The sequence below is a fragment of the Cebus imitator genome, unplaced genomic scaffold, assembly GCF_001604975.1.
Source record: "Cebus imitator isolate Cc_AM_T3 unplaced genomic scaffold, Cebus_imitator-1.0 Scaffold310, whole genome shotgun sequence".
NCBI classification, from domain to species: Eukaryota; Metazoa; Chordata; class Mammalia; order Primates; family Cebidae; genus Cebus; species Cebus imitator.
Genome location: NW_016107625.1, coordinates 207,955 through 228,124, shown reverse-complemented (window position 1 = coordinate 228,124; position 20,170 = coordinate 207,955). Strand labels below are relative to the sequence as shown.

General features: G+C 43.4%; 1 protein-coding gene across 8 annotated transcripts in view; it reads right to left on the bottom strand.

Annotated features, from left to right (window-relative positions):
• The window catches only part of PALM2AKAP2 (PALM2 and AKAP2 fusion), a 510,283-nt gene that overhangs the window by 360,209 nt on the left and 129,904 nt on the right, over nucleotides 1–20,170 (bottom strand). For 7 of the 8 annotated variants that reach the window (XM_017503361.2, XM_017503359.2, XM_037729537.1 and 4 more), the window contains exon 2: nucleotides 2,201–2,246. In XM_017503361.2, the coding sequence (XP_017358850.1) occupies nucleotides 2,201–2,246 (46 nt within the window). Of the gene's footprint in view, nucleotides 1–1,752; nucleotides 1,772–2,200; nucleotides 2,247–20,170 lie in introns of those variants that run through there. The other variant, XM_037729538.1, reaches the window with a different exon arrangement.

Here is a 20,170-nt window from a genome sequence, read left to right as displayed (position 1 = left end):
CTCAGCAAATCTGTCCTGACAACATCATACAGTCAGCCCTCAGCATCCTCGAGGAATTGGTTTCAGGACCCCCCTTGGAAACCAAAATCAAAGGATGCTCAAGTTCCTGATAGAAAACAGCATAGCATTTGCATATAATCTACTCACAATCTTCCACATACATTAATCATTTTCAGATTACTTATAATACCTAACACAATGTAAATGCGATGTAAACAGTTGATTATACTGTATTGTTTAGGGAATCATGACAAGAAAAAGTCTGTACATGGTCGGTACAGACTCAGCTATCCATTATTATTTTCCAGTAGTTTCAATCCAATGTTGGCTGAAGGCGTGGATATGGAACCCACAGACAGGGAGGGCAGACTGTATAGGTGCACATTCAGAAGAATAATCAACAGCTCCCCAGATACACATGGCAAACTCAATTCTTAAATAACTGAAGAAGCACGAGTGAGTATTTGTGTGTATTCTTATACACTCAAGAGAATTCCTAAAGATTTGCCTAGATCGTTCTTGAAAATCAATTTGGCCTCTACTGGGATTACTCAACTGCACTTGGAAGGGGGTGGCCCCAGTGTTAGCAGCTACTGGCCCCAAGTTTGGAAAGCAAGTCCTTTCATGGAGTTCAGCTGTTCCTCAGGCATCCAGTAAAGCTGGTTGTGCAAAGGCAGAAAATGTGACAACTGTTGGAAATCTTCAGCAGCGGCCAATGGGAGCAGCCACTGCATCAACAGCTAAAGCAGGCTATTATCCAGTTCACACAAAACACCCACCAGCTACATGGCACCATTAACTCAATATCACCATTCTTATCAAGTTCATGACACACTGGCCACACTGCCTTGCCACCAACTTTAGAGACCACAAATAACTTCGTAAACCATCAAAATACACATGCACCGGGGGAAAGGGAAAGAAGAAAAAACAGCCTTCCTGAGCTCAGAGCACCACATTCAAAGATTACCTAATAGGCAAACCATGGTATTTCAACATTGCCGACAGATATCGCTCTCACTTCGGCAGTGAAGTCTCCAAGACACTTCAGATTTGAGGCATTTGAGAAAGAGGGTCTGAGCCATGGAGACCATATCAAATGCTTCCCAAAAAAGAAGGGGCTGTGTGCATTTTCCCAATGAAGAGTCTGTCCAAAAAAGGCTCTGGAAAACACTTTAATATACTTTGCTTCCAAAACATTACACACTATTTCTCCAACAAATTTATATATGTTTCCAGAGAACTTCTGAACTGGAAAAAAAAAATATTTAGGTGGAAGAATGTCTGGAGATTCTTTTATGCCAATATGTTAACAGACCTTCTTTTTTTAATTGTTACTATTTCATATGGCAGCAGTAATCATTCCCTCATCCTCAAAGGAAATATATAATCCAGCTGTGGTGGCTCCAGTAAAAATACCACATCTGTGGATCATTGGCAACACTGTGTTAAGATTGCTCAAATCTAGGCAGTCTCAGAGAGTTCTTTTTTTAAAACCAAGATGCACATGGGTACACTTTTCTGAAAGTGCCTATGAACTTTGCCAAACTGGCTGCTTCTTTGTATACTGAAAATAGGTTTTCAGATACTCCACACCCCTAAGAAAGACGTTCTCATGGAATATTATAACCAGGACCCAGTTGTAAGAAGTCCCCACACCTCCTCCAGGGTGGTGGCTTGCACCAGTGCCCTTGTCAATATAAAACAGAGAAGGGAAAACTAACATTCCCGGTTTCTGGGAGGAGGTCCTACCGCGTGGCTGGCTGAGTCGCTGACTCCTGGTTTTCCACTTAACAGGAGAACGGCTTCCGCAAAGAGGATGGCAGCCACCGTTCAGGTCACCCTTCTCCTGATTCTCCAGGGTATAAAGTCAACATATGCCTGAGCACTGGGTGATAATATTCCTGGAGTTTCCCCCCCATCCCAAGCCTCTGTTTAGTCCTTCCCCAAAGCCCAGCAGCAAGCATCTTATTTCTAAGCCAGTCTTCCACATTCAGATCCCCAGTCCAAAGCATGCCCTGGGGGTTTCCATCTACAGACACAGAAAGGAAAGGCAGCCTAGCTGAGCCCTGACAGAGTTTTAGTCCCCGGAACATATGCCCTGCGGCTACTGTGCTGGCATGCCGCTCTCCCCAAAACCCTCTGGGTCCCCTTCCACCCCAGACAATAGAGCAAGAAAATAAAATGAAAGTGGACTTACTGCTATGGCTTGCAGCCTTTCCTTGTGCAATTCCGCCTCTGCCATCCTGGAGAAGGGCACACAGACAGGGAAAAGAGGAAAGAAAAACAAAACACACGCTGTAGTCACCCAAGGAAACTGATGGGCACCCCGAGGGGCTTTGCTAGAACCCAGGGGAACGCCGAGGGGCGGCTGGGGATCCGCTCTGGGGGCGGCGGGCAGAGCTGTGCGCACGGCGGGCTAGCCCGGGCTCAGCCTCTGGCCTCCGCCCGCCCGGCCGCCTGGCTGCGCCCCAGCGCCGCCGCTCACTGCATCTCCCGGTCGCCGCCGCCCGCGCCAGCAGAGGACGTGGGACGCGGGCGGCCGCCGAGAGGGCGCGCTCGCCCGGCGCTCGTTCTCGGCCCTGACGTCTCGGCTCCTCGCTCCGCCCCTGGAGTGTGGGGGACCCGAGGCCGCGGTCCAAGGCGGCTCCGGGCGATTGCTGCTGCAGGTCTCCCAGGCGCAGACCGACGGTGCGCGAGCGAGTAGGCACCTGGGGCAGGGGCGCACAGCGAGCGGCTGGGGCGCACGGCTGGCGTGGCGCGTCCGGGTGGACACGCGCTTGCTGGGGCGGAGGCAGAGTGCAGTGGCGCCTCCACGGCGCAGATGCCAGTAGAGAGGGGCGTCTGACCGAATGTGGGACCCGAGCACGTGCCGTTACGTGGTGGCTGAGGCCACCAAGTGTTCAGGGCACCTTTTAGCTCACGCCAGACGCCTGGGCTCCACGTGGGGACATTTACAATTGAGAAGGGCTGCCTTGCCCAAGTGGCCCACATGCTTAAGATGACCAAGTCCTCAACATCAAGTCGGCCGAGGGTAGAGTATATCTCCAGAGAGGTCACCATTCTGGTGAGGGAAAATGTGGCCTTAAAAGAAGCCAAGAGTTTGTAGTCCTGAGTGCTAGGCAAGGCTTCACATTTTATTAGCTGTGAAATCTCGGGCAACTTGCTTAACCACTATGAACCTCAGTTTCCTCATCTGAAAAAGATGGAGGATCACAAGGGTTACCTCACGCAAGTGTCATTAGAGATGAATGAGAAAAAGTATGTAAAGGTGCTTTGTAAAGGGCATCACATACATCTGCTCTTATTATCCTGTGACATTCTGGATTGAAATCCTTTCAGGGTCTTCTGTTCACTGCATCCGAGAAGAAAAATAGGATCTACTCGCTAAAATACTTCACCTATTCTTTACTGAAACAGGATACCATGTGGTACTAAAGTGAGTCTTTTGTGACAGGTCCTGGACTGGATGTGAGAAGTGGATCAAGCCCAGTCCAAAAGGAGATCAATGCCAAAGACAAACAAAATGCCTCTTAACATTAAGGCGGGACCTGCTAGAATTCCCAACATTCATAGGCAAACTTTTCTTCATGAAATGAAATAAACACTGATTTGGCCTCTACATCCACAATGATTCTATAAATTCAGGATTTAAAAGCGTATTAAAAGATATACACATCAGGCCAGGTACAGTGGCTCACATCTGTAATCCCAGCACTTTGGGAGGCCAAGGTGGGTGGATCACCTAAGGTCAGGAGTTCAAGACTAGCCTGGCCAACATGGTGAAACCCTGCCTCTACTAAAAGTACCAAAAATTAGCCAGGCGTGGTGGTGAGCACTATAATCCCAGCTACTCAGGAGGCTGAAGTAGGAGAATCACTTGAGCCTGGGAGGTGGAGGTTGCAGTGAGCCGAGATTGCACCACTGTACTCCAGCCTGGGCAAAAAGAGCAAAACGTTGTCTAAAAGAAAGAGAGAGAGAAAGACAGAAAGAAGAAAGAAAGAAAAAGAAGGAAGGAAGGAAGGGAGGGAGGGAGGGGAGATACGTACATCAAATTTTCCAAAATCACCTGTTTCCTGAGTAAATTCTTCCATTTCAACTAAATTGCTCTTTCAATTTTCACAGAGGTTCACCTGTCACTGATGAACAATTACTCCTCTGACCAAAAATAGAAGCACTCACCAAAATCGTTTACTGATGGATTGTTTTCCCATCTTTTTCATAACAAGTGTAGGTGGAGCTGTTTGTTTCATAAATCCAAGCCAGTGCCAGATTCTACATCCCACTCCAATATATCAGATACTTCTATGTTCTGGCTAAGACCCATCCCTTTCTTCAAATGCATGCTTTTTTTCTTCATTTCCAGCATAAGCCCCAGCAGGACAAGTTATTTAAAGGGGGTTTGCTTACAAATAAACAAAGCTGTTATTGCTTCAGCAGAGTGAAGCAATAACAGCTCATTTCTTACCTTGTAGAGAATACCAAGATGAGGAAGCTGAGACCAGAGAGGTTGAAAGGCTCAGCTACAGTTAAAGAGCTGAGATTTAAACTCAGATCACACTCACCAGAGCCCATGCTCTTAACCACTAAGTGCCAGGGTTGGCCAGTGATATGGAGATGTGGGCAGGCCCCAGGAATAAACCTGAAATGTGCCAGAAATGGTCCTTCTACTCCCAACTATTTTGATATTTAAAAGATATGATTGAGCACAATGAGAATGTATTTATGATCATCAAGCCATATGCTTAAAAGTGGTAAAAATGGTAAATTTTAAGTTTTGTATATTTAACTGCAATAAATTTTTTAAAGAAGTGATGGGATGGAAAGGTGGAGAAGGAAAAGGGCCTGGGCACCCTTTGTAAGTGATCAGTTGGAAAGATCTGAACTCTGAAGAGAAGACTCAGGGTTGGGGACACACATCCGAATGTCATCTACTTTGCAATTACAGCTAACGAAATGAGAACAGCCTGGATGAGAAAACAGAGCAAGAAGAGGAGAGATTCCAGAAAGGAAGACTGATAAAGCATCATCTGAGAAGTAGAAGGAAAAATCCAGAGGGGTTTGCACCGAAAGCCACAAAGAAGGAAGGTTTTCAACAGGGCCATATGCTTCTGAAAGGTCGTGGGGGATGCAGATAAAGAAGAGGCTATTGGATGGCTGTCAGGAGGCCATGAGTTACTTGTGTCTGGAAGGTGAGCTTGGAAGCACTTCCAAGAGTTGAGGAATGACTGCTACCAAGTGAATGTTGAAAATAAAACAAACAAAAAGAGTTGAGGGACGAGTGAGAGGTCAGAGAGAAGCAACCATGAGTACAGACTGCCTCTTTCAGCTCTTGGGATGTGAAAGATAAAGGTGTAGAACAGCAACATGGCCTATGGGAGGCAGGGTCTAGTTGAAAGGGTTTTTAGGTCAGGCAAGACTTGGATGTTTGGGGGTCAAGGCAAATTAAACAACAGGGAGATGATGCCAAAGACACAGTCAAAAAGAAGGTGAATATTAGGCAAAGTCTCTGATTAGTTGAGACGACATCTAGATAAGTATCACATTAGTCACTTAGCCTTGGGAAGAAGGAAGAACGAAGAAGGGCAGGAGGATGAAATGGATAAAGACAAGCAGAAAGTTTGAGTTGAAGTCTCTGGAGAGAGGTTAAGTGAGTTTGCATCAGATGGTCTGGTTTTCCCAGTTGAACAAAGGGTCATTGATTAAGACTGATGGCGTGAGGTTGGGGCTTCATAAAAATAGAAATGGTTTGTAAAGAAGCTGTGGGAGATAAGAAAGACTAAAACATGGTTCCCAACCAGAAATGTGTATCAGAATCTCCTGAAGACTTGTATAGAATTAAATTCTACGGGGTGAGGTGGAGGTTAGAGATGGGTTTAGAACCTTTGTACTAATTTAATTTACTAGGAATAGACTAAAGACTCATGACGAATTGTGTGTACCCCCTAAGTGGTTTTTAACTGCCCAGAGACCCACAATAAAAACAAGGTTGATTTTATTCAGCGCTGAGGATTATCAAAGCAGGCATGGCCAAAAGCCAAAGAAGAGAGGAAATTCAAAATGCTTTTGGCTAGGTAGGAAGTTTAACAGACTCATTCATATATACATTTTTTGGGGGGTGGGGCGACTGGCCAACTTGTGAGCTCCTTCCCATCTTTGGGGAATTCCCATCTTACAAGCCATAGTGAGGAGCAGAGCCACATCCTGTTGTAGAAGCTGGGAGGTATCAAATACTTGTTCCGCAGATCCCCTTGAAGCCATGGCATGGCATGCAATCTGGGCTCAGTCAGGCATGTGCACCTACCAAGAATTTTAGAGGCACAGCATTTTAAGAATTCCTTTAGGCTAGTAGCTCACCTTTGGTTGTACCCTTTGCCCAAGCTTCTTTCTTTGGACGTCCCATCTCTTCTGTGATCGAATACAATTTCATTTCATTCTTTTTCTGCTCCTGTCAACTAGAATCTATTTCTGTTGCTTGGGACCAAGAACCCTAAGTGAAACAGAAAGGCACATGAAGTAAATGCCTGATGGTTGGCCAAGGAGCAGAGGGAAAATCTTTCCTCCTCTTCCAGCACTTCTCCTTTCAACTCTCTAAATTTTCGTATTTTAAAATCTTTAAACCCATTATGAACACAGACATTTATAACCCAAACTATGCCATTTCTTTAATAAACCTATACTGCGTAATTATTTTATGTTAGACATTAGGCCATGGCCTGATATTAAGAAAAAAATCATAGTCTAGTGCCACAACCATATTGGTGACTATTTGCCCTCCAAACATTCAAAATCCGGAAATATACATCATGATGATGTATAATGTATGTAACAAATCACTAGTTCTTGCTGAGACATTAAATTGTGTTGCATAAGCACCATCTGTACAGTTTAATGGTTTTTATGATACACGCTTCATTGCAAAGCATTAAGAAAAAGGATACAGAATGCTAGATATGTAAAATAGATGTTTTGTTAATACAAATTTCAGGATCTATTTTAGAACATGAGTCCTTTGAGAATCACAGATGATCACAGCCAATTCCCTTGTGGGGAAAGCAAGAGCTCTGTATCCCACAAGGGAAATGACTTGAGCAGGAGCTAAGAGTGTGACATTTCCCAGAAACCTGAAGCTTCCCTTTGACAAAAGGAATTTTGAAAGGAATGCCAAGATCCCCTCACATGTTTATATTTGTATTAGTTCTCTTTTGCCTGGGATCCTTTGAAAAAGTGGTCATTTAAAACATATGTGATAGCTGCACAGAATCAAAAGAAGGAGAACGTTGCCTGTGGTCTTCTTGGCTCCTGTGGTTGTTAACTTTCTGGGAAAGTTGATGGGATTTCAAGTATATGCTATTTTTCTCCATGGGATCCAAATGATAGATTCATATAGGGAGTCCCCATGGAGCAAGAAGACAGAGAAAGAGGTCAGAAACAGCACCAGTGTGGAAAATAAACTAGGCTGGATGCTGCTTAAGATATATATTGACTAAGGTCTTTACATAGCAGATTGAAAATGAGCAATTGGAAATCTGGCTGGAAATGAGTATTAGTATTACAGGTGACGGCTTCCTTTTCCCTTGGTTAGCTTTGGCAATGGCAGTTGATTAACATGAGTCCCTAGAAGAGACTGGGTGGGTAAGGAGAGTGTATGGGAATTAATCTGAGATGAATGGTTAGAGGACATTCTACATTTACTTTGCTGTGATACTTTGGACAAATCACATAATAGATCAGAATGAGAGTTTCCTTAGATTAAGATGGAAATGAAAATATGTGATGTCCAGTCTCACTGCGTTGTCATGTCTGATGAGTTTAAACACTGTGTTATTCAGATGTTGGTCCCCAGTAGTAGTCTTGTTAATGATAAAAGTTTTGAAAAGTGGGATTAGGAAATAGGAGGTAGATATGACACAGAAAAGACATGAACTCTAAGGATGACTTGGAATCTCAGCCCTCTCATAGAGATGTTGTAATAAATAATGATAACAGATACAAAAGTCTTGTGATTGGCCATGGTAGGTGCTCTGGAAATGGTAGATCTCAATCACTCAACCCAGCTATTGCTTCATTAAAAATGCCACAGACCAAGTTAAGTGAATGACTTGATTTTATACACCCTTTTATGTAGACTTTTTTTAAAAAAAGAGATGAGCTATCAGTATTCTTAAAATTCCTTCCATTATAACGTACTTCTCATTTTCCATCTTTTAAAAAAGAGGATTCTGTCCTATGTTATTTATTGTCTAGAAACATCTTTACTAGGCTCTGCTTTTAATGATTCTTAGACATCTGCAGTCTTATCTTTTAGAGTGGGTCAATCTAACAATTATAAATAAGAAGGAATTTTTTAAAAAATTTAAGAGGAGATAGATTAAGTCCTAGGAAAATATGGAAAGAACAGCTTAATTTTTGAGTATTAAGAACACAGCTTCGTGCCTACATATTGAAGTGCTCTGTGGTAGAAATAATTCTAGGTTTGGTTATAAATTAGCTACAATCTAGAAAGTCTTTGAGAAGGCCAAGTTCTACCCCAGCCTGGTTATCTGATGCCAGTAGACACAGTCAGGTCATTGGCTTCTCAGAGAGCTTAGGGGCCAGTCTAGTTTACCTTAGCACAATGACCACGATGTGCCCCGTCAGCTTGGAATCCCTTTCTGTAGTGTGGCCATCAACACTTTCATTGTTAACCGTGTTTCAATAATGCCGTGTACATTCTGCAAGTCAGCACTGCTGACAAGAGAAATTTCCTGCGGGGCTGGCAGTGGAGGGATGGTGGCCTGCCCACTAAATTCTGTCCACCCTGCTGGCTGGGCAATGAATAATGAAACTGGGAAAGCCTAGCTTCAGCTCGCACCACCTATGGATGCTGTGCCTGCCTGACTCCTTTGGTAATGACAGAGGTCTCAACTGCCTGCCCAAGCCTTGCCCTCCATATATTAGCAAAACGGATCCTGGCTCCCTCTGAGCCTGTCTCACTGAGAAGTAGTCAGCCAGTCTCAAAAACTGCTCATTACTAATGTGTGACCCTCCCAGCCAGGGCCTCCCAGACAGGCTGCCTTTCCCCAAAGCAGCTCACAGTAGAGTGGAATGAACATAAGACAAAGTATCAATCCTAGGTCCTAATCCTAACTCTGCCACTTACTGTGTGACTTCATACAAGTCACTTGCCTGCTCTGAACTGAGGTTCTCTATTTGTAAGATGGGAATAGATTTTCCATTTGTAAACTGGGAACAGGGATAACTAAGGATCCCCATAAGAGTCTTATAAGATTAAAGTTTATGAATGAGAAAGTGCTTTGAGAACTACAAACGCTCTGAGAGTGAAGAACTACAGTGAAATAAAATACTTCAAAATTAGGGCTTAGGGACATGCTGACTGATTAGTGGAAAGATGTTTAGAAGACTTTGCAGGCCGGGTGTGGTGACTCATGCCCGCAATCCCAGCACTTTGGGAGGCTGAAGTGGGAGGATAGCTTGAGGCCAGGAATTCAAGACCAGCCTGGGCAACATAGCAAGATCCCATATCTAAAAAAAAAAAAAAAAAAAATTAATTAGCCGGGCATGGTAGCACACGGTTGTAGTCCCACCTACTCAGGAGGCTGAGGCAGGAGGATCACTTAAGCCCAGAAGGTCAAGGCTGCAGTGAGTCATGATCATGCCACTGCACTCCAGCCTGGATGACAGAATGAAAACCACATCTCAAAAAATAAAATACATTGTAACATTCTATAACCACTGCAGGCTCAGTGCACTGGGAGAAAATGCTGTACTAACACCTAAGATAAAATATGCTTCAAGGTTTTGGATGAGTTTCTAAGATAATCAAGCCAGTAAATGAAAATGCCAGCACCACCTAGGGCTCTCATTCACTCCATGGCTTTTCTCAGTCTCTCCAGTGATTTCTCCTTTATGGGGTCTGAAGACCAACAGCCCTGCATTCTGATCTACTTATTTAATTAGCTTAAATACATGCAGAAAAGGGTGTAGCAGTCTAAGGATGAGATGGGAGAAACAGAGATAAGCAGAAGAGGAGGAAACAGAAAAACTTGGATCTTTTGTCAGTTGTGTGTGTGTGCCAAACCTATATTTGAATGCTGTTTGGTCTGTGTTTACTTTAATGTGTTCTTCTTTCTGCATTCATTCAGAGCTAAATTTATCCCACTAGAGGAGAAGGCATACTCAGGGAGGTGGGGGTGGAAAAAGAGCAGACACAAAGGCGGCTGCTTGACTGGGAGCCAGGAGCCTTGTGGAGTTCCCTGGAAGAAGACGGTGGAAGCCAGCACATGGAAGGCAGCCACTCCAGAGGCTCTGTGAGGACCCTGTGCAGACTTGACAAAGGAAGGTGCTTCCACAGGAGCATCTGCGCCCTTTGCTTTTGAGAAGGGAAAGAGAAGGAACAAGACTTTAGCTTTTGTAAATTAGAGAAAGCAGTTCCATAACTCCCATGAGCTCCCAAGTCTGGCCCAACCCTTCAGAAAAGACTGCAGCTCTCTGGGCATCCCCAAAGAAAACAGTGTCTGTCTCCATGGAAAGAAGAAGGGCAGCTGGCAGGGCCACTTCTGCTGCAAAGCTGATCTTGCTTTCTATTGAGGTGTCATGCCAGTTGTTTATCTGCTGGAATAATGCCTCTGGGGTGGGACTGGAGGAGAGGGAGGTTGTTACACTCCACCTTCTGGGTTGGATTAAGTACTGGGCCCCTATAACTGGAGGTAGGATCATTCATGCTTCCTGGGCTGCGAGCCAGGTGCCTCCTGTTGGTCCTTCATGATTTCCTTTCTTCTTACTCAGTTACCGTCTTTCCTCCTCTAATTCCTTACTTCTCACTCACCCCGAAGTGAGCCCTTCTTATACTATCTTCTGCCAGTGGACAAATCATTGAAATTGAGATAGCTTTTCTTGTGATCAGAGAGTTCTCTGTTAGAATCGAAGATCTTCCTGTAGAATAGGTAGTCAGTTTCCATCTAGGACTGTGTCCATCATTATGAAACTTCCCTTCATTGATTTGGGGAAAGAGAGATTTTTAGCATTCTGGCATGGTTCTCCTTTGTTTTAGGCTCAGATAAGTCACCACAGCATCTTGCCAGAGCTTTACTCTGTATTTGGCTTCTTGTACCCTCTACTCCTCCCCAGAGAACTTGACACCTTCTTCATCTGTTCGTCCCATTCCAAATTTGGTGCTTTCTCTTACCATGAGCTATGCTTGGAATGCAGCCTCCCCCTCCTTATTCTAACTTTCCAAGTCTCTTCTTGTTAACCTCACAGAGTTCCAGAAATCCCACCCCCTCTGGGTATGCCTGTCAGTCCCTTTGGGAAGGAAAAGTGGTTATCCCTCCTAATTCCAAACATAGCATGACTTGCAAACTGAATGCTCAACTTGTCACTCTTTCAGTAAATTCTAAAAATTATAAAGTCATAGCCTCGAAGGAGCTCTTGTCAGATTAATTGGTGTCCCATAAGCCACCATGATCATTGTTTGCACATGATGAAGCTACTTAAATTGGGAGGAAGCATAGATTGGACAAACCTGACCTTATCTTCCAGTTCTTAAAACTTAATGACCTTGAGAGATTTACTTGACTTCTCTGAGCTTAAGTTATTCTGTCTGTACAATGGGAAAGACAATAGTATTCATTTCATTTCATAAGATTTTTGTGACAATCAAATGAGATAATGTATATAAAGTTCCTGGCACATTGCAGATGCTCAATGAATTCTATTTTCTAGATATGAGCATAATCTTATTTATCTGTTGACACCCATATCCCTCTGGATGTGTTTCTTCATACCTGTTCCAGTAAAAACTCCTGAGTAGTTTGTTCAGCACACTACCAGTTGTGTCCAAGTGTACCCAAGATGGCCCTTCGGACTAGACCAGCATTTGTTCATGAGTATTCTTTACTGGTTGCTAACCTGGTCATTGCCTCTTACCTGTAAAATTTGCAATCCAGGTCTTTTGATGCTGTTCAAATCTTTTTGTAACATTTTGACTATGCCAAATTCTGCATTTATTATGACAGGTGAAAGACAGAAGTGCAAAGTGTATTAGTGTGGGGTTTTTGCTACCATCTAGAACAGCGATTCTAAGCTTTAGGGGAGAGGAATTCACATAATCCTTTTGAGAATCTGGTAAGAACTATGGACTCCTTCTCAGAGCAGGGTGTGTGCATATAGCATTTTATGTATAGTTTCTGGGGTTTCAGGAATTCCTTGAGTTCTTCCAAGAACATTCCTAGAAGGACTACTGGTTTAAAAAAAAAAAGTCTGCCCTGGTTCTCAGAATACCAGAGCAACTGAGAAGAACAAGAGAAAGTGGGTTTATCTCCAAAGATCCAGGAATCTCCCTTTGGGTATGAATGAAAGAGCACAGGAAGTCTGGGCAACTCCTGCCCAGCCTGGGAGCCCCTCCAACCTAGCCAACCACTGGCTGTCTGAGATCTGAGAGCTGCCTGAGCTCTGACAGCTGCCCTTCCCTAGTTTCTGCTCACAGTTGATGGCAGAGAAAAGGCACAAATGACAGTGAATCTCCTCTCTGGGCTTAGGTTACTGCCACTGTTTTTCTCCCAACCAAAACTTCCTCTGACTCCATGTCTACCCAGCCTTTAGTTCTTCTAGGGAGAAGAGTCTTCACCCAATCTCCCCAGAAGGTACCTCTCCTGCATCTACACACAGTAGTTATCCTTTCAATCTATTCTTGCCTCCCAGGATAAGCGTGAAACGGCTTTCTATTCTAGGTGGAAACAAAAACGAAAATAGATTTCAGGACCCCAAGTTGCAAACTCATTGAAATAAAACATAGCACAGTGTTGAAACAGAATAAGAAAACGGTTTGTATACATCACCCTCAAACAGGGTTAGGTCCACCTCACCAGGCACCTTCACAAATATCCTCCAATACTCAAAATCCACTTTCTGAAGGCCTGCCTGGCTTCCCCACACCCCCTACCACTGTTGGCTGAAGTCATTTTACTTCCAGTTTGGAAGTTCCAGCCAGCATCTGAGCTTGATCCAAAACTATTGGACTCTGTGGTTTCCAAGGAAAACAGTCTGTCGCTGATTTAAAGACACTGTTAAGTTGGTGCAAGCCAAAACAAATGGAGCAGGCTTTTCATTAATAAGGAGGAAGCAGCCCTTCCAAGGTGGTGACCTAATGAAGCAAGCGACACATTTGGGCATCAGGTTTCAACCCCAGCACCAAACAGACTCAAGATTTCACACTTGCCCTCTGAGCCAATAAAACCCTAAACTTGATAATCATGCTATTTAAAAAAACATTGTAACAGCCCCAGCTCACAGAGAAAACGTTTATTTGGTAAGAATATGACCACTGGTGGAAAAAAACAAATGGGCAAAGATACACTTTTGCCATTTTACTTTCATAGAAGTAAAAACTAGTATTTCTATGAGTTCGTTTTAAATTAAATAAAGGTATGAATTGAGGATTGAGAGAATAGTCTTAAATTTAGGTTGTTTTTATTTATTTATTTTTTATAAATAGAGATGGGGTCTCACTGTGTTACCCAGGCTGGTCTCAAATTCCTAGGTGCAAGGTATCCTCCCAACTCAGTCTCCTGAAGTGCTGGGATTACAGGCGTGAGCCACCATGTCTGGACTATTTTTAAATTTAGTAAACACTTACATGGTGCTGACTATATTACCGAATTCATCCAAAGTGCTTTATATATATTAACTAATGTAATCCTCCTATCAGCCTATGAGGAAGCCTATAAGCACTATTATTATCACCATTTTACAGATGAGGAAACTGAGGCACAGAGAGCTAGCATCTAGTAACACAGCTTCTAAGTGGCAGATGTAATAATATCAGGTGATAAGCTTATTGTTTGGAGTACTTGACTATGTGGAACTATTTAAGCATGAGCAACATTTAGCTGTATTATTTTTAAAAAATTGTATGTTTCAAAATAGCTAAAAGAGAGATCTTGAAATGTTCCCAACACATAAAAATCATAAAAGCTTGAGGTTCTGGATACCCTACATATCCTAACTTAATCATTACACATTTTTGCATGTAACAAAATATCACATATACCCCATAAATACGTACAAATATTATGTATCAATAAAAATATGCATTTGAAAGAGATAAAAGGAATACTTTTTTTTTAAGTACTTGGAATATCACCCTCTCTAAGGAATAAGGCCTCAGATAACAAACATTGAAAGGACAGTCCTGAGCTCACTTCTCCCAACACTTTCTCCTTCCTTCCTTTCTTCTCCCTCCTTTCTTCCTGCCTGCCTGCTTTACTCCTTCCTGCCTGCCTGCTTTACTCCTTCCTGCCCTCCTACCTCCCTTTCTCCCTCCCTTCCTTCCTCCCTCCCTCCCTCCTTTTCTTCTTTCCTTCCTTTTCTCTTTCTTTCCTTCCTTTCTTACCTTTCTTCCTGCCTGTCTTCCCTCTCTTCCTCCCTTCCTCCCTTCACTCTTTTTCTTTCCTTCCTTTCTTTCTTCCTGCCTGCCTTTGCTCCATTCCTCCTTCCTTTCTCCTTCCTTTTCTCCCTGTCTCCCTCTTTTCCTTCCATCCCTCCTTCCCTCCTTCCATCTTGCCACATGTATTGGCCCACACTTTGAATCAGGCATTGTCCTATGTGCTAGAGATCAGCTGCCTTTTTCCCACCTAGAATCCAGGGAAGGGAGAGAGACATTAAGAGTAGAGAAGTGCACACTGTAACCTCGGCATGCTCTGAAGCAAGCCACTAAGGAGAGAGTGGCATTGGGGTAATGGTTTAGGTATAGGAGGAGGAAGTGACAATCAGAGAACCCTGAATGGAGCCAGTGATGGACTCTTGCTGGGTAGGAGGGAGCAAGGGGAGGGGTACAAGGGGAGGAGACCAGGGAGTGATCCCAACAGATCTCCACCTTCTGAGGGGTTAAGCAAAGTGCAAAGTGATGTATTTACATTTTAAAAGGTCACTCCAACTGCCTGGGATGAGGCGGGGAAGAGTGAGCAGGGAAACCAGCAGGATCTGACAAGATTCAAGGGAGAGACCCGCAGAATGCTGTCGTAGAAGTAGACAGAGCAATGACCCCCAAAGATGCCCATGCCCTGGCCCCCAAAGATGCCCACACCCTAATCCCTGGAACCTGTGCATACATCATCTTCAATGGCAAAAAGGACTCTGAGGAAGTGGTATTAGGGTGGGCACAGGCCAGTGGGGTGGCCTTGCTGGAACTAACGTTTGGACAGAGCCAGGAGACCTTCACTGTGGGGCTGGAGGGGCAGTAGGAGGGGACAAAATTCCAGAGTCAGCTGAGGAGAGCCCAGAACACATGAGCAAGGGGAACGTGGACCCAGGTTCCAATCACAGCTCTGAGGCTTCCAAGGTGAGTTTAAACTTCAGGAAATCGCTGCATTTCTCTCACATCAGCTGTCTCAATCAGAAAATGAAATTAATAGTGCCTAACTCATATTGTTTTAAGGGTAAAAGTAGATAATCCATGTAAATCCCCTGGCACAGTGCCTGGCAGGTACTAAGGACTGTCATAAAGGCCAGTCAGCAGCATTCTCACAAAAGGAGTTGGGGGCAGTGGCTAAGGGTATTGGCACTGCAAGGCTCCAGTTTCAACACCAGCTCCATAGTTATTAGTTGCGGGGAGCCCTGGGCAAGGTACTTAACCTGTCTGTGCCTCAATGTTATCCTGGGTAAACTGAAGATAATGTCTACCTTATGGGGTTCATGAGAAGGTCTGTGTTGGCTTTTATTATTCTGCTGATGAGGCTGATGAATAATGCACAGATTCTTTATGAAATGAAAACCTAGAGGTTAGATTTACTACATCAGAGTCTCTGTAATCAGCTACTTAAATGACTCACTATTTCTGCCTTATCAACATGCAGCAAAAGGATGATGAGGCTAACATGAAATCCATGCACAGTAAATAAAGATGCTGTCAGCTTTGCCTTAAGGGCTTTTTCATGATGCTGTGAACGCCACGATGCACAACCAGGCAGTGAGGGTCTTTGCTTTGAGGAAATCGCAATGAGCCTGCAAGAAGATGCAGAGCCAACGTTTGAGAATTAATAGCCTACACCTGTTAGTCACTCTCATTTTAATCTTCCACCCCCTCCCTTGCTCAGTCTAGCTGTGGACTCTGAGTCCCTACACCTGAACCACATTGAGGGTCCAGGACTTTGGCATTTAATGGTGTTTGGAAAACACTCAAATCATTTGTGCCCAAAACAGGGGTGACAATACTATTCCCACTGGGCAAGGTCATTGACGCAGCAGTTTGACTTACACAAATGGCCCTTTTATGGGCAAAATGATGACCCTGAGCTCCACAATCTAAAGAGCTAAGTGCTCAGTACATAGCATGTCCTTAAATGCTTTCTGAGAGGACTCCCAGACAATGCGGAGGGTAATGCATGTACACTTGACATATCTTATCAGAGAAGCCTAAGACAGCCTGCCTGCCTCTCCTCCCTGGGACATTAGAGAAGCTGGGGGAATTCCAGAAGGAAGGCGTATGACAGTCTGTATGTGACAGGCCTGGGTGTAACCAGGAACCATGTGGCCTCCGTCACAATTGATCACCATGTTGATACCAAGTCCCCATCATGTTGTGGGTTGCAGTTCTTGAGCCCAGGGGGTTTTACTCATCCCCTAAAGCCTGCTGACTCATACTGTGGTGTGTGACAGCAGCAGCAGCAGCATTACCTGGAACTTGTTTGAAATGCAGATTATCAGCACCCTGAGACCTTCTGAATCAGAATCTGCATTTTTACAAACTGCCCTGGTGATCTGTGTGCAATTCTAGTTTGAGAAGCACAGATGGAGAGCCTACTGGGTCTCAGCTGTGACTGCACATCAGACTTTTAAAGATGGGATGCTTTAAAATTATAACCTTACCCAAGACCCACTCCAGACTAACTGTATCAGGATCTATTTGTAAATTTCACAGGTGGTTTTATTATGCAGCCAGGATTAAAAAGCACAGATGTCATTGATGATGATGACGGCAATGATTGCAAGTTACATTACTGAGCATCTACATGTGCCGAACTCTTGCTACCACTATATTAACTCATCACAATTCTGTGAAGATGTACTAGCATTCTCTTCACTTAAGAGATGAAAAATTAAGGAAACTGCCTACGGTCATATGGCACAGATGTGGCAGAGCCAGAATTTGCACTTTTAACCTCTCCATAAATCACAAAGCCTGCCCCAGGCTGACTTCAGAATCTCTGGGGGTGGGGCTTAGGTGTCCACATTTTAAACTTATGCACCAGGTAAATCTAATTCATAGAAAGTGTAAGATGCGAGAACCAGGTTTTATCCACTCACAAAGGGACTTCTTTAATTTACGGCTTTAGAAATTAAAAAGAATCAGCCAGGCGCAGTGGCTCATGCCTCTAATCCCAGTACTCTGGGAGGTTGAGGCAGGTGGATCACGAGGGCAGGAGATCAAGACCATCCTGGCCAACACGGTGAAACCTCGTCTCTACTAAAAATACAAAAAAAATTAGCTGGACATGGTGGCACATGCCTATAGTCCCAGCTACTCAGGAGGCTGAGGCAGGAGAATCACTTGAACTTGGGAGGCAGAGGTTGCAGTGAGCCAAGATCGCACCATTGCACTCCAGCCTGGGCAACAAGAGTGAAACGCCATCTCAAAAAAAAAAAAAAAAATTAAAGAATCAGAGCTATAATGAGTTTGCTCAGCAGTTACTTTTGGCATCATCTATGGGGCAGTTCAGATCCATGACTGTTCATTATTTATATGATAAAGATATGAATCCTGAGTATCCACATTTCTTTCTCACAAATAACTGCCCAGGTCTTCTCATCACAGATGATCCTAGCTGTAGTTCACGTTTCACCTTGTAATTCCAAATGATCCCTGACTCAGAGTTTTCTTTTGTTTTTTGAAAAAATATTCATCCCTTTATTCATTCATTCATCTACCCACACATCCATCTAACCATTCATTTAATCCCATCTATCCATCATCCATCCATCCATTCATTCATCCATCCATCCACCAATCATTCATCATTCAACACCTTCCACTGCTGCACTGGCATTGGTGAGGTAGAGTTGAATAAGGTGCAACTCTCAAGGGGCAACAGAAACATTAACAGACCTTTGGGAATCAGTGAATACAGTTTGATGACAGACCTTTGGGAATAAGTTGATACAGCTCAAGAATCAGTGGGGGTAAGGAGGCAATTCTTGGGACCTAGGGGAGCTGCCAAAGGAGGGTCCAGGAAGGCTTCTCAGAGGACATGAAATAAGAACTGAATTTCAAGGATGCATAGGCTCTCAATGGGGGCTGGTAGGGAGGTAGTATATAGGCAAAGGAAACAGGCTGTGCAAAGGCCAGGAAGTGTAAGAGTGTGGTGTGTTTGGAGTTCTGAGAGCCATCCCATTTTGGGAAAGGATGTGCAAGGTGAGGGGGGTTGGAGATGGCCCTGGGGAGATGAGGCAAGCTCCAGGTCATAGTCTAGTTCAGCTTATCAGAGGTCCTTAAAATCTCCCATCCTCTCAGCTCCAAGGCAAGAGATTTCTTAAAAGTATGTCAAAGTAGCTTTTGCCCCCTTATAATAACTTAGGGTTTTTTCCTGGCTCACAGTGAGTGACTCACATTGCCCTGGGTTGCAATGACAGAGCACAGAGGTTGCTGTGTTACTGCCACTTCCATGTGGACATAGCTAATTTCAAAAGATCGCCAACTCTGATAATACCCTCAGTGTGTCTGGGGTGGAAAATCTGCCAGTGAACACTCAATCAATTAATTTAAAGGTGAATATCTATACTGCCCCCACACACCTAAATTAAAAAGGACTTTTCTGATACACTAGGATGGAATTTCATTGGAAAGTTCCAGGGTGTTAAACAAGTATTTAAATTAAAAGTGGAAACTTAGACCTAGAATCCAGGTGCTGCTAGACTTCTTCCACTGATCAAAGTTTATTGCCAAAAGAGGAGTCATTTTGGAAACATAATTATATAAAAAGAAAAGGAGAAATGCAAAAGATCAAAAACTTCAGAGGGACCTAAAACACTTTGAAGACCTCTTTGGGAAGCACATAGGTTTTTATGATAGAATACCATTAAAAAAAATTCTATCCTTCTAAGTCCATGAGGAATCACCACACTGTCTTCCACAATGGTTGAACTGATTTACACTCCCACCAACAGTGTAAAAGCATTTCTATTTTTCCACAGCCTCTCCAGCATTCTCTGTTGTTTCCTGACTTTTTAATGATCACCAGACTAACTGGCATGAGATGGTATCTCATTGTGGTTTTGATTTGCATTTCTCTAATGACCAGTGATGATGAGCTTTTTTCATATGTTTGTTGGCTGCATAAATATCTTCGATTCCATTACTGGGTATATACTGAAAGGATTATAAATCATTCTCCTATAAAGACACATGAACACATATGTTTATTGCAGCACAATTTACAGTAGCAAAGACTTAGAACCAACACAAATGCCCATCAATGATGGATTAGATAAAGAAAATGTGGCACATACATACCATGGAATACTATGCAGCCATAAAAAAGAATAGGTTCATGTCCTTTGCAGGGGCATGGATGAAGCTGGAAACCATCATTCTCAGCAAACTAACATAAGAACAGAAAACCAAACAACACATGTTCCCACTTCTAAGTGGGAACTGAACAATGAGAACACATGGACGCAGGGAGGGGCACATCAGATATTGGGGCCTGTCAGGCAGTTGGGGGGCAAGAGGAGGGAGAGCATTAGGACAAATACCTAATGCATGCAGGGCTTAAAACCTAGATGATGGGTTGATAAGTGCAGCAAACCACCATGGCACATGTATACCTATGTAACAAACCTGCATATTCTGTATATGTATTGCAGAACTTGAAGTAAAATTAAAACAAAATTCTATCCTTGTTTTCAGACATCACAACAATCCATGAAGTGATAGATATTGCCACAATTCCTGACATATTCATCTGCTTTCAAACATTGATTCACTTTATCTTCTAAAGCAATATTATTGCTTTAGAAAAGCAATAATATGCTTTTCTTAATAATCTTAAAATGTCATAAGATTAGTTTTCTTTTCATTTTAAAACCATTTTATGTACAGCCTGTTTTGCATTCAAATAGGTCACTTTACTTAATGTTTGACATTACTCCACTGGTCTAGATTTAAAACATAAGA